This window comes from Hyaena hyaena, unplaced genomic scaffold (assembly GCF_003009895.1).
Source record: "Hyaena hyaena isolate Hyena2069 unplaced genomic scaffold, ASM300989v1 scaffold_497, whole genome shotgun sequence".
NCBI lineage: Eukaryota > Metazoa > Chordata > Mammalia > Carnivora > Hyaenidae > Hyaena > Hyaena hyaena.
This window is the reverse complement of record NW_024081130.1, coordinates 1,174,665-1,190,043: the sequence shown is the minus strand read 5'-3', so window position 1 is coordinate 1,190,043 and position 15,379 is coordinate 1,174,665. Positions and strand designations below refer to the sequence as shown.

Here is a 15,379-nt window from a genome sequence, read left to right as displayed (position 1 = left end):
AGCTGCTGGCTTGAATCCGGAAAGAAAATCCTGTTACATCGCTTCCTGTATTCTTTCTGAAGAATACGTTCCTTTCCATCCCATACTTCCTTGTTAGGCTGTTGATTTTTAAAGTAGGCGTCAGGGTGGCTGCATGAGAACCAGTTAGAGACTTATTTAAAACACAAATGCCAAGATTCTGATTTGGTGGGTGTAAAGGAGGGTACCAAGAGTCTGCATTTTTTTAAAGCTTTTTATGCTGAATTCTGATGTGCCATCAGGTTGGGAGACACTCATAGATTCTTGCCACAAAACTTCACAAGGACCCTTTACCCTTTCTGATTCTTTCCTTTCTGATCCACTGTACATTCTCATTCCCAGGACAGTGTTAAAACATGCACACAGGGGCACCTGCGTGGCTCAGTAAGTTGAGCATCCAACTCTTAATTTTGGCTCAGGTCATGATCTCACAGTCGCAGGGTTGAGCCCCATGTCAGGCTCTGCGCTGAGCATGGAGTCTGGTTGGGATTCTCTCACTTTCTCTCCCTCTGCCCCTCTCCCCTGCTCACACACACTCTCACTCTAAAATAAAAATTTTTTAATTTATTAAAATTAAAAAAAACCATGCACACATGCCTGTAATTGCATACACATCCCACAAAATGTGTCCAACATTCTCCTACTAGTGAGTTTCCTGAGGATGAAGCCTATGAATTCATCATCCTTGTAACAATGCAGAGCCTTTCATAAAATAGACCATGTATCCATATTTAGAGAGTTTCATACTATGAATGAGGAAAAGGCTTTGGAAAAGTTGAATTTCTCTTTTACAAATCCCTTCTGGTATGGATGGCTACGTTTGCTCAGTTTCTACACGTTCAGAGAGCCTTTTATTTTTCATGCTGTAGCAGAGTTAATTAAAATTTTCTATTTTTAAGAGTTTATTATGATTCAGGCCCTAGAATAAGTGATTTGCATGCATTGTTTCATTTAATTCTTTCAATAGTTCCACGCACGAGGTGGGTGAAGATCTCTGTAAGTTGCAGTTAGTAAACTGAGGGTCTGGAATTTTAAGAGATTTGCCCAGTCATATATAGGTCTTCAGTGCTGGAGGTGGAATTTGAATCCAGGTTTGTTTTGATTCCAGAACTTGTGCTCAGTGAAGTTCCTGGTTTTATGTTTCCTGGTTTTTGTCATGTTTTGTTTGTTATTGTTTTTGGCTACTGAATATCAGTGTGTGTGTGTGTGTGTGTGTGTGTGTGTGTGTGTGTGTGTGTGTGTATAAATTAGTAAAAGGTCATTTCCATGCCTTACCAATTTCTTCAAAGAAGAACAAAATTTTCTAAGAGTGTGGTAAAATAGGCATGTTCCTTTTTTTTCTGGCAGATTTTACACAATAAAATGATGCTTTTTATTTCTTTGAAACACAATTTTAGAAAAATGAGAATCCAGGATAGGAAAGCAAAAGCCATAGGACAGTTGGCAAGCCACCGGTCAGAGAATGCCTGGTGTGTTTGGGGATATGACATGCTTTCGGCATTGCTTCTAGAATGTTTAGATGCTTCTGTGCTCCCACTGGCTCACTTTTGCACTGTCCCCAAAGGGTGAGGAGCGAGAGGCCTTTTTTCTCTCTCGCTTTTGAAATGTCCCTGTAAATGATAACATGCTGCCCGGAAAAGTCACAGGGTAAATCATGGTGGGAGAAATCATGTTCACTAACTTCTGGGAAATTGCGGGGTTATCCGTCAGTGGTCAGCACATTGAAAACCAGCCCCTACACTGGTGTCATTATGATCTCAGCCGTTGTAAGGAACCTGGTGGCACTGAGAAAGCAGCATGATCAGAGCATAAATGGACCTGGGTATAGATGAGTATAATATGTAGTGGAAATATAGATGGATGTAATAGAAGCAACATTTTGTATTCTTTATTCTTGCGGCCACCAAGAAAACCTGTGCTGTTACAAAATTGAAAGTAGGAGAAATTTTTCTTTAACCAGAGGAATGCTCTTTTTAAATATATCTCTTTCCTACCACAAAGTTGCTGATGGATAGCTATGTTGGTAGCATTTGTGAATCTTGCATTGGGAAGGGTGATCCTGTGGTTTTCCCTCATAAAGCAGAACCTTCAATGAGGTCAGCAGTCAGCTCCTGAAGAACAGACACCATGTCTTAAATATTTCTTGTGTCTCTAATACTGAGCCTAGAGATGGCACATAGTGTGTGTTCACCAACAGGCTCAGTTTTACAGCAGGCCAACTCTTTGAGCTGCTGTTACCATATTTGGTTCTGCTGCTGACCCACTCCCAGCTCTCTCTGAATATGCTGTATAACCCACGTGTCCAGCCCACAGGCCCTGTCTGCACCTTTAGTTCTATTCACTGGTTACACAGATGTTGGTTAGTGATTAAGATACAGACTGTAACTAGGATGATGGGATAGAAAATGTCTCATCAAGTTGCCGTTGAGGTTTTTGGATGATAGGGTTAAAATTCAGACTGACCTTGACTATAATGGACACAAATAAGCAGAATTAAGACCGTCAGGGAGGTATAAGTTCTGGAAAACTAAATATAACACAGGGCTGTATACATGTGAGTTCGGTGTCAGGGAGAGGAGGGACTCTCTGTGAGTCAGCAGCATACTGCTATATCTTCTTAATTATCGGGCGCACGCTGCCAGTTACCCACAGGAGCATAGCATGTGGGCACTGCCGGGTAACATTTCCAAAATACTTGGCATTAGTCAGACTTTTTTTTTTTTTTTAGAATGCTCTGTCCACTCTGGCTGAAGAAAAGTGTGGAGAATTTGTCAAGGGTTCAGAGCATGGCAACTATATGCAGAGGAGCAATGGAAAATAGGACCCATTGAAAGAGGCTAATAAATAAGGATTAATTATTTAGTGTGATCTACAGCAGCCTAATGGGTGATTAAATTAATGGTCTTCTGTTGCATGTATGGTTATTATGTAGATAATATAATTATTTCCACTGTGAGTAGAATTAGGGAAATGGATTTACATTAAAGGAGATTTGAGGCAGCATAAAGAACTTCTTGACTTTAAGGATTGTTGGGCAGTGGAAAGACTTCTCAACTGGAAAGTCAAAACCATGTTTCTTACAGAATAGGAATGGGGGTACCTACAGCCCTCCAGTTACCATTAGATGCAGTTGGAGTAGAGATTGACGCACTTTCCAGATAACATTTCATCTCACATCGTATTTGACATTTTCAGCGACCGCATCAGTATTCCCTTTGTGTTTGTGTTTTTCATAGTTGATACAAAAATGCAGACCTTGCTTTTAATGACTCCACAGTGTGTTTCAAGCAAGCTAGAGTTTAAACAACAAATTGAAAATTACATCACCTGAGAATCAACTTGCTGCTCACTCTCACAGGAGCCTTAGAGTATTGTCAACTCAACTTGCCTATTTCTTTTTCTTCTTTAGGAAACTAGCTGTGTGCCCTCCTCGATTGTTCCGCAATGAGTGCCAAGTCTGCCATCAGCAAGGAAATTTTTGCACCTCTTGACGAAAGGATGCTGGGAGCTGTCCAAGTCAAGAGGAGGACAAAGAAAAAGATTCCTTTCTTGGCAACTGGGGGTCAAGGCGAATATTTAACATATATCTGCCTGTCAGGTAATGAAACCCAGACCCTAAGAATGTTTAAACAGCTTCATTTTAAAACAGTTAATTCTAAGGTATCCAGGTGGGTCGTATACCCAGCTTTTGCACACATCTGCTCTTCAGTCTTGTTTCCTGTTTCTCTTGTTGTCCTCTCTGGTCCTTATTTCCTAGCGGTACCTCTACTTTTGAGGGGTTTTTTTGTTGGAACGGGAGTGAAGTTCCACTTTCAGTGTAGTTTCCAGGTCATAAAGTGATGAAAGGGTCACTTCTCCTGAGCCCCTTCTCCTGAGGGGCTGACAGACACACTTGTTTGGCCATACTTCCCTTCACTTGCATTGACAGAAAGCAGGTTCTACTCTAGGAATTTTTGCTTTAGGATAATTCCTGGTGTCTGGATAATGGTCATTATCGCCAGCCTGAGTTTCATTGGGTTTCTTTTCGTTAACAGTTTCCAATAATCAGTAATAGTTTGTCTCAAGATAAATATGGACACCTGAGGGAATGTGAGAAAGTAGGTGCAGCACCCAAATCATTGCTTTGCCTGACAGCTGTCCCTTGTCAGGAAGAGGCACTTACTCCATTAAGCTTAGAATTTTGTTGGATTATTTCTTTTTCTCTTTCTGCTTGTGATTGTAAATGTGTGGGACTTCCTGTGGTTTCCTACCAAGTTTTTGAGATAAAATTTGGATAAGTTTTCCATGGAGTAGTGGTAGTGCTAAGCTGAACACCTGAGGCATTTGTAGTAAATCCGATAACACTTCTTGTAACCAGGCAATATAAGAATGAAGGTTACCTTAATTCATCTTTTTTTATTTCCTTCACTTGTGGCTTGGGAATAAAACTTAATTTTTGGACCACTTTTTAGATTAAGGAAAAAAATAAGCTAAGTTTATCAGAATTCATTTCAGTGTGTAGATAGGTTTTTTCCAGAAAGAATATGTAAAGATACTGATAAGACTGTATCTTGGTTTATGATGAAATGATAACATAGCCTTTTGGTAAGAATGTCTTCTCAATGGTTAGGAGAAAGCTTTTATTTAAACGAGTGTGAGAGAATTGACCTTGAAATATTCGTCTTTCCTTCTGAATTCCAAATTAGGATTAGATTAATGAAATTTGGTTATTATTGGAGGATATTTGCATTCCCCTGCTGTGCTGGGCAGTGCTTGGCATATAATAGGGACTCAATTAATACCTAAAGACTAAGTGGAAGAAAGAAGTAACCTTTCCCAATATCTTCCTAGTATTTTGTTAATGAGATTCAGGTCTTAAAAATATTTTCATAATCTTAAATTTTGATTCTAGAGTTCTGTTTGCACCAATAATGAATAGAGTGGATGATGATGAATTTTGTTTTGTGTTTGGGCTGAGCTCAACAGGAGCTGAGTATGGGCACATAGTGACTCTAATTTAACTTTATTAAATTTTATTCCATCTGTGTTTCATTGAGATTTCCTTTTTTTTTTTTTATTTATTTCTGAGAGAGAGAGAGAGAGAAAGAAAGGCAGTCTAAGCAGGGGAGGGTCAGAGAGATAGGGAGACACAGAATCTGAAGCAGGCTCCAGGCTCTGAGCTTGCTGTCAGCACAGAGCCCGACGCGGGGCTCGAACCCACGAACCGCGAGATCATGACCTAAGTGAAAGTCGGACGCTTAACCGACTGAGCCACCCAGGCGCCCCTCATTGAGATTTCCTGAAGACAGGTAGTTGAAGAAAAGGTGGATGGTCTAGAAGTCACTAGAGTTTTGCTTTTGACTAGAAGAGACATCCCTTTGACTAGAAGAGACAGAAGTTTGGTTTGCAGTTGAGGCATATGCTACTGTCAGCCTACTTCTGATCATAAAATCTGCAAGGGTGATACAGGGACTCTCTGCCTGCCTCGTCTCAGTGAAATAGTAGAGCCATTTCCCCCGCCAGGGGAGATAATGACCTGGACTTATCCGATAACTGTGTTTCCCTTGTAGATTACCGAGACTTTAGTTTCCAAGTTTGAAACGATGTAAATTGCTTTTGCAGAATTCCATTCTAAAAGAGGAAAATATTTTGTTCTGATAGTCTTCATCGTCATTCTTTTCATGGATTTGAATCACAAGAGGATAGATTGATAAAGTAGACCTGACATTTAAGCAGATGATTTCATGGAAATTGGAGCCAGAGATGACCAAATAACTTTGACACCCCAGTTTTTTGCAGTTTGATTTTTTTTCTAATAATTGAGAAAGGAGCAGCCTTCTTTATTTTCTAACTTATGTGAAGCTTAGAGGCATAAGGTAATGTTTTAATTGACAAGTAATTATCTCCTCAAATATTTATTAAGTATTTTTTATGTGCTGAGCACTCTAGGTGCTGGGTGAAGCTTACTCTGTTTGATGGGGAGGGAGCAGTAGACATCAATCAACTACTTACTAAAATAAACATAACTATTAACTGTGAAAAGGCTCAAAAGGAACAGTACAGTGATGCGAAAGCATGTGTGAAGAGAATTTGTCCTGGCCAGAGAACCCAGAGCTTCGAGAAAAGTAGAGCCTCCCTGGTTCTGAAGAGACATGGTGTGTGTGCAGTGAGCATTCCTGGCAGAGGGAAGGGCAGCCTCATTAAAAGACTGCGCTGGATTTTGAGTAGCTCCTTCTCTCCCATCCGGTCTCAGGATGACCCCTTTGTAGCTCAACTCACAGAGGCAGCTGTGAAGTGAAAGCAGAGCCCTGGAATGACAGCCTCCTTCCTGCTGTTAGGATGAACCACCTACGCCTTCTGGGAGGCCAGGCTCTTCAACTCTTGTTGATGAAAACCAGCTATATCCATTTTGAATAGGCAAGATTTGTTCAAATTAGGGCAATGTCTGCAAATAATACTTAACCACTTTTCAAGCAGTGTAAAAAGTTTAAAAAAATTTTTTTAGGGGAAGAATATCCTAGCTTTCAAACCTTGCCAGCACATGCATTTAAGCCCAAGTGTTGTATGTATCTGGTGTCTTTTACTGGCTGTGTGTGGGTGAGACTGGCAAATTTCAGATCAGAGAGGGTGAGTCTATGATCCTAAGAGTTACCATTTTCAGAGTGAATTGCATGTCCTTTGGAGGAATCCAGAAAGATATTGGAAGTAAGATGATCTTTCCTGGGTTATTTAGTTGTGATTGTGTAAGGAGAGAAATAATCTCCCCAGTTCATTTGTGGAGCCTCAGAATAGAATTTGAAAGTTTCTCATTGGACTTCACAAATGGCTTCATGGATAGTGTGCAGACATTTATCTCCTGACAGGCTTTGGTTGATTTGCCTTCTCAAAGCCTGGTTTCTACTTTTTCTTTTTGGCAATGGCTAAAATTAAAAAGACAGACAATACCAAGTGTTTGCAAGCATGGGGAGGAGTTTGAACTCTCCTACTTTGCTGGTGGGAATGTTCACCAACTGCTTTGGTGAACAGTTTGGCAGTTTTTTGTAAATTCAAACATGCACTCTGACTCAACGACTCTATTCCTAGTCTTTTACCCAAGTGAAATAAAAAAACATGCCCACATAAAGAAATGTACATAGGAGTTAGCAACAGTCTTAATTATAATAACCAATAAACTGAACTCAAGTGTCCATCTACATGTAAAAGAACAATTATTTTCTATCTGTGGAATGCTCCCTAAGAAATGAATTGCCAGAACATGCAGCAACATGGATTACTCAAAAGCCTTATGTTGTATGAAAGAAAAGAAAGAAATGACTACATGCTGTATGATTTTATTTATATGAAATTCTAGAATGGACAGAACTTAAACTGTAGTGACAGAAAGTCCATTGGTGGCTGACAGGGTTAGGGTCAAGGATTGACTAGAAAGGGGCATGAGGGAATTTTTTGCTATGTTGTAAGTGTTCTATATGTTGATTATGGTTATTTGGGTGTGTATCTTTTTCACAGCTTATCAAACTGCACACTAAAAATAGGTACATTTTATTATATGTAAATACATCAACAAAATCTATTTTAAAAGAGCTCTTACAGAGTCACTAGTGGGATGATTGTAAGAATTTATTAACCTTCAGGGTGCCTGGGTTGCTCAGTCAGTTCAGGGAGTTCAGCTCAGGCCATGATCTCACAGTTTGTGAGATCAAGCCCCGCATCAGGCTCTGTACTGACCGTGTGGAGCCTTCTTGGGATTCTCTCTCTGACCCTCCCTGGCTCACTCTCTCAAAAATAAATAAACCTGAAAAAAAAAAAAGAATTTATTAACCTTTTTATATCTCCAGCCTCCTCCTATAAGGACAGAAACTAGCCCTTCTTCTTCATACAAATGAAAAGTTATCTTAGATAGCCTTGTTGAGCCCTCAAACAGAAGCAGCTGTGTAGCAGGTAAACCTGTGCTTGAATCTATATGATGTAAATGTCAGGGCACTTTAAGTTCCTTATAGAACCTGACACATTGCCAAGTACAGAAGCACTATTCATTGTGTTTAAATAGAAGATGCTGTTTAAATTTATGGCTTACTACATACCTGATTATACTTTAGACTTTAAAATTTAGAACTGTTAACTCACTCAAGGTATAATGCAAGCCTTACCCCCAATACAGTTGGTTGCCCCTTAGGTGAAACTTGGGTCTATAAAACTAAACTGGAAACGTGCTAAGTTAAAGACCAGTTTACTAGTAGAGGCCCAGTAGCTACTGAACATTCCATAATTCATACTTAAAATCTATTTTCCCAGGGCACCTGGGTGGCTCAGTTGGTTAAGCATCCGACTTCGGCTCAGGTCATGATCTCATGGTTCGTGGGTTTGCATCAGGCTCTGTGCTGACAGCTAGCTCAGAGCCTGGAGCCTGCTTCAAATTCTGTATCTCCCTCTCTCTCTGACCCTCCCTTGCTCAAGCTGCCTGTCTCTCTCTCTCTCTCTCTCTCTCTCTCTCTCTCAGAAATAAATAAAACATTAAAAATTTTTTTTAATCTATTTTCCCAATCTTGTTTTGAGTATATGCAGTGTATAATGCTAGCCTTCACATCCATAAATGGATAAAAATCCTTGGTTACTACTCATTGTCCCCATAAAAACCGTGAAGAAATTTTAATTTTTGTGATTAATACATTCTTTTACATCTTTTGTTGAAACAAAATCTTAATCTTTTGAAAATGATTTTAGATGTTTAGGGAGCAAAATTTTCTTATTTAAAAAAATAGTTCTGAATGATCTTTGATGAAATAATTTATGTGAATGGATCCCCGTGGAGGGTAGTTACAATGGATAGGAGCCTAGAACCTGGCAATACTGCTCTTCACCTCAGCGGTTGCCATTCCTACATGTTCCTTAAGAATCATCTTGAGAACTTTTCAAAATCCAGATCTAGGTGCTACTGCAGTAGCACCAGCAGGGTGTGGTAAAACCCATTGTATTTTGAGCATGTCATCTCGAAGATATTGAACCCAACATTGAGAAGTTCATTACATTGGTGGGTTCTACTCTGGGTTGTCTTATTGGTATGCTTGACATAAAGGTACATTTTTGTACTCTGCTCTATCCAAAAAATACTTCTTGGCCTTCCATGTTTCATAACCATGTTCAATCCTCTGAATTTTTCTGGGCTTCAGTTTATCTACTTGGCACATTCAAAGGTTCCTTTGGGTTCTGAGGTTCTAGGATTCTGAACCCTTTGAAAATTTTATACCAAATCTCATTCTTATCTCCTACATGTCATGTAGGGAGAAAGTCAGGCTGTTAATAATCCAAATGAACACTTAAAGCGTTTATGAGGGTTTGAGAGCATTCTTTATAGGTTGTTATTGGAATTAGGGTAAGCAAAGTTAATTGTCAGCAGTCTGGAATAGAAAGAAATTCTTTTCATCCTCTTTCTAATTCTGACTGGATCTCATCTCAAGGTCTATAAATATTAGAAAAGAGAGAAAGGAAGAATACAAGACAGATGAAATTTGACCTTGATAGAAATGATTTCTTTAGGAATGGTGAGTTAACTTTCCAAGAGTTTTTTATCCAGGAAAATGAAAAACTCCACTCTGAACTCATGTTTACAAACATATTCATAGTAAAAGAAAAAATACAAAACAACTACAATAAATATGTATTTATAATTCTTTATTATTAAAGTACTACATATTACTAAAACTGTGAATCTTTTAGAAAATTATGTAGAGGAGGGGCGCCTGGGTGGCTCAGTCAGTTAAGCGGCCGACTTCAGCTCAGGTCATGATCTCACAGTCCGTGGGTTCGAGCCCCGCATCGGGCTCTGTGCTTACAGCTCAGAGCCTGGAGCCTGTTTCAGATTCTGTCTCCCTCTCTCTCTGACCCTCCCCCACTCATACTTTGTCTCTCTCTGTCTCAAAAATTAAAAAAATAAATGTTAAAAATTAAAAAAATTATGTAGAAAAAATAAAAATCATTAGTCTTATATATATTATTTGTTGTAATTCCAGTTAATCCTCACAGCATTCCTATCAATGAGGTGCTACATTCTTCATTTCATGGACAAAGGAACCAGTGTTCATCAGAACTTATGCCATCCTAGAGCCACCATTTTGGAAGTAACAGACTGGGAAATCCACCCAGTCCTTTTTACCCCAGTGGCCATGCTCATACTCTCTTAGTACCTCATTTCTTCTGACTTAGGTCACCAGGGAATGTGGTGTAGAAAGGACCATGTTTTGTTTTATTTTTTTTAAGTTTATTTTTTTATTTTGAGAGAGAACCAGTGTGGGAGGAGCTAAGGGGGGGTGGGGGGACAGAGGATCCAAGGTGGGCTCAGTGCTGATTGCAGAAAACTTGATGTGGGGTTCAAACTCACAAACCATGAAATCGTGATCAGCGCCCAAGTCGGATTCTAATCAACTGAGCCACCCAGGTGCCCAGGGAGGGCTATGTTTCAAGGAGTAAATTCTTCCCTAACCCTTCAAAACTGGTAAGACATTGAACAGTTTTGACCTATAGTCTTGCTATAACTTCTGAGGTTATTGACTAATAGACTCTCCTGCATTTGTAATATGCATCAGGGTAAGTCTCTGCTTTCATAGAGATTTGACATGTAAATCCAGCCATAAAACCTTAAGTAGCTCTAGAAGACAGTGCAATAAAAAAGTTATTTCTAGTGCCTTATTATGATTCTTTCTACATCCTCTTTTATTTTATAAAAATGAAGTATCCTCTGTTATACTTTATATTGGGAATTTGGTTCTTTTGTGTATGTGCATAGATATATTTGATTAAAACATTTGTAACAACATTAATCCTTGGTTAGGTGAAGTTAAAAGTAGAGAGAGGATTTTCTGAAATGTCTTCTGACCCAGTAGATTCTGCCACCAGGTGTTATTTATAAATGACCTTCAGCGTAGGGGCGCCTGGGTGTCTCAGTTGGTTAAGTGTCCAGCTTCGGCTCAGGTCATGATCTCGTGATTTGCAAGTTCAAGCCCCACATCGGGCTCTCTGCTGTCAGCACAGAGCCCACTTTGGATTCTCTGTCTTCCCCCTCCCCTGCGTGCACTTTCTCAAAAATAAACATTTTAAAAATAAATAAATAATAAATGACCTTCAGTATAGCACCTGCCATACACCTATCACATGATTCAGTGCTCAATACAATTAGGCTGGCACCAAGCCTACCTTTGAATTAGCGATATAATAACACTAGTAGTACTAACGGTATTAACTGAGTTCCTGTTTGAGATGTGGTTCTTTGCCCTTTATATATATTAACTCATTTAATCCTTACAACAGTGTTACAACGTAGATAAAAGTACTGTCTTCATTTTGTAGATAAGGAAACTGAGCATTTAGAAGTAAATTAGTTTGCCCAAGGTCATCAGCGTATGAGGTACCAAACAGGGATTTGAACTCAGGTAGTATGATTGTAGGTCTGTATTCCTTTAGCCGCTGTGTTCCCCCCCTCCACCCCATGTAAGAATTGTGTGAGAGAGAACGTCCCAAACCAAACTTCTTTTCTTATCCTCCTTACACAATTTCAGTGATAATCATGTCTTGTTATTACTCTGCTTTCCTACAGGTTTAGCCCTTGGTTAGTCTTGGCTGGGTGGTGACAATCCTGTATGCCAGTAACTGAACTCTGAAGAAAGCCTATCAGAATGACAACAGATGTACTTGACTCTTAGAGAAAATTCATTCCCCAGGGGAACTCTGAGAGTTCCCTTGTGTAGGCACTTATTTTGTTCAGTTAGGTAATAGAAAAAACTGGATGCCTTAAAAATTTTTTAGAAATTCCTTAATGGTTCTAGAGCTCTTCCTGTGAAAACTGCTGGTAATAATATGTGTGTCTTCTAAAGCCTGGTGAATAGGAGATGCCAAAAATGGATAACTAAGCCCTTCAAGGGTATTATCTCACCTAATCCTCACAACGGTCTTGTGACATGGCTTCTGCTTTGCAGATGAACCAGCAGAGGCTTGAAGTGTGAGGGTAAGTGCACCGCGCAGGGCCAGGGCCAGGGAGTGACGGGCTTAGACGCACCTCTGTGCCCATCTCCCTGCACAGTGGGCGTGCTTATTCGTCTGTTTTCTAGATGGGGCTGGGTCTGAGAAACAGCACTCTCCCCTTCCTTGGAAACAATGTGGCAGCATTCCTTGATTGAGCAAAGCGTTTTCATCTCTGAGGGTTTAGAGGATATGCTGTCAACCTCTTGAGCTTTTCTAGTGGTTTAGCACGCCAACGGAGTTTTCTTTTTCCATTCTCTCATGTATGCGTTCCAGTACTAAAGCCAGATGGAAACAAGGGAAAACTCTTGACAGAGGCTAGTGCCAAAACATTTCATTTAAAAAGGAAACTCCATCTGTGTGCTCTCCTACCACACAGCCCACTGTTAAGAGCAGGAATTTCACAGCTGATTCAGTTACCTTCGCTTTGATTACTTTTGACTAATTGCAAAGGTAGAGCGAGCGTTGGTTAGGAAGAGGGCAAACTGAGGCAGCTCGCCTTCTAGAACATGGCTGGCAAGGCCCTGTGTACCTGGCAGCCCCAGACCAAGAAGGCAGGGTTGTAATTCATGCGGAATTTGGTGGTGGTGGTGTTTGTCTCAGTTACCGCTTAAAAAATTTTTTTAATGTTTATTTTTGAGAGAGAGAGAGAGAGAGAAAATAGGAGAAGGGCAGAGAGAGAGGGAGACACAGAATCTGAAGCAGGTTCCAGGCTCTGAGCTATCAGCACAGAGCCTGACACGGGGCTCAGACTCACGAGCCGGGAGATCATGACCTGAGCTGAAGTCAGACACACAACCAATTGAACCACCCAGGCGCCCCTCAGTTACTGCTTTTTAGAAGTCAGTGCTCTTTGCTGTCGTATTGCAAGGTGAACATCATCAGGATTTTATTGGTCAGTAGTTGTAGTCAGAGGCACTCTGGGATGCCACCAGTCACTATTGTTCCCTGTTTCCTTCTAGCCCAAAACAGCTACAAAACACAGGCTTAGGTGTAAGACTGACTTATGGCGAAATACTGGCTGTATTAACTCCTTGAGATGTAGTTTTCTCATCTGTAAAATGGAAATTAATATATATCCATCCATCCCAAGGGCTTTTTGAAGATTAAATGAACTATATATGTGTGTCAGTGTAAGGCCCGTTACATGGGAGGCCTTGAGCTCTATGAGTAAATTATCTTGTGAAAATCTTGTCATTCTCTTATCATTAAATGGGACATCCACTGGTTCTTGCCCTACAAAGCTAATTCATCTGCAGTTTAGAAATCATGTTAATATATGTCAATGACAGGCTTCTGTGGCCCACATCGTATGAGACAAAAGCCACACAAAAAGCCCAGAATTGCCTTGGCAGTTTCCTCCCTCCTCATCCATACGTTTTCCCCTTCCCCTCCACTCGTTGTCCCACCTCTGCTAGGGACCTCACAGTCATCCTGACTCTCAGTTTCTAAACCAAGCTCCTCTTAATTTTCTGTGTTCGAAAATTATTCTGCACACACCCCCAGCTGGAAATGGTGGAGCGAGGGAAGGCAATGCACATCACAATTCTGTTTCTGAGAGTCTAAAGACTTCCATTCTGATTTCATGGGTATTTGTGCCTTGCTGGATATACTGGATGCTGAAGTTGTTGTGTTTAGGCCTCTTTATCCAACTTTGTGAGGAGTTAGAACTGGCTCAGTTGATGGAGTTCCTGTCCCTGAAATGGGAGATGTTATTTTCCTACACCTACCTTCAGTGGATCAAAAGACAAATTGAAAGAAAATAAAACAAAACATTCTCTGGGGTCAGTCAAGTGCACTTTAAGCAAACAGCAGAAGTGGGAGAGGCTGGTACAAATGCCTGTGGACCCAGCTTTTGAGCCCAGATCAGGTTCTTATTTGCCCAAGTCTTTCCTGTTACCCTTCCTTTAGAGAGAGAAAGAACAAATGTGAGTGATACTCATATCCCAGAAACATCCCCATTACAGCCATGCTATACCCTATGCAGAATTTTCCACAAGAAACTATAAATAACCACAAGGACAGTGAGGTTTCCATGTTGTCTAGTACCATGAAGAATAAATGACCAGTTACTGTGCTCTGAACTTGAGCTCACTTCTCCCCGGCCTCCCATGTCATATTCATAATAGCACTTAGTTACTTAGAAGGCTGGATTGTTTTGTCAGTTTGCTTTCTGTTTACCTCCCCAGACTGTTGGCCCCTAGAGGGTAGGGGCCATGTTCTAGACATCTCTCTGTCCCAGGTGGAATGGATGAGCATCTGAACAGGGAGTGGTAGAGGGTGGGGGTGGGGACCGTGGGGCAGTGGGGAGGGTCAGGTAATATTCCACTCTGCTGAGACTGCACAAAGACTTTTTCTGGGGTGGAGCTCCAGGCTGTGAGGCCACACATTTACTCTGGGTTTTACCAGCTGGAACTGGTTTGGTTTGGCTTTTTTTTTTTTTAAACTTGCTGTTATTCACCCAAAGATGCTGCCGGGTGGACTTCCCTCACCACCCCTTGGAATTCATCAGGTTACTGAGCAGGAATTTTTATTCTACTTATCAGCCCCATTACCGGGAAGAAAATACAGATTTCCCTGATTTATTCAGGCTTTTAGGATCCTCCAAAATGAACAATTTATAAATGATTCCATTGTAATGTACAGTGGGAAGCTATTATCTCAAATTTGTGAAGCACCTGAGTGTTTCTCCTGAAGAAAGTTCATATTATAGAGGAATAAATGACCATTTAATGTCACTGAATATATCAAACTTTCTCTGAATGCTCTTTTCTTACAGGAATCGTTTTTGCTTCTGCATTTCCTTAAAAAGGGCTTTCAAGGGAAAAGTGGAAACTGTTTTTATTAAAACTCTCCCTGAGGATATTCATACTGCCCTCCCCCCCACACATAAAGCCTTTTAGCTCAAATTATTTTCATCTACCACATGTGGGTTCCACAGGGCTTAGGTTGTAGACTCTATACCCAACTGCCATTTTGATGTGTGTATTCAGTTTAACAAATCATGCTGCTCTCAGAAGCCTACAGAGCTTGGTGAGTGGGTCTGAGATGGCAAGACTATACCCAGCCTTGATTCCTTGAGATCTAAGAGAATTGAGAATGGCCCTCTCTGGTTTTCAGCTAATATGAGTAAGCAGCAGTTACAGAAGTTTTTATTCAGGTCCAAATCCTTTCCGTCTTACAGGTAAGTAAGAGTCAGCTGTGTTTTTGGATCCATGAATGTTTAAGTATATTTCTCCCAAGAAATGTATGTGTGTTCTTTATGAGAAACATAGAAAGTGCCACTGATTAAAGAAAAAAAGAACAAAGAAATGAACAATGGGGAGGGTGCCTGGGTGGCTCAGTCAATTAAGCATCAGACAATTCTTCA

General features: G+C 40.4%; 1 protein-coding gene across 2 annotated transcripts in view; it reads left to right on the top strand.

Moving 5' to 3' along the window:
- The window catches only part of STXBP6 (syntaxin binding protein 6), a 243,924-nt gene that overhangs the window by 74,560 nt on the left and 153,985 nt on the right, over positions 1–15,379 (top strand). For both annotated transcript variants that reach the window (XM_039254676.1, XM_039254675.1), the window contains exon 2: positions 3,428–3,616. In XM_039254676.1, coding sequence (XP_039110607.1) covers positions 3,463–3,616 — 154 coding nt within the window. In that variant the 5' untranslated portion in view covers positions 3,428–3,462. The remainder of the gene's footprint in view (positions 1–3,427; positions 3,617–15,379) is intronic.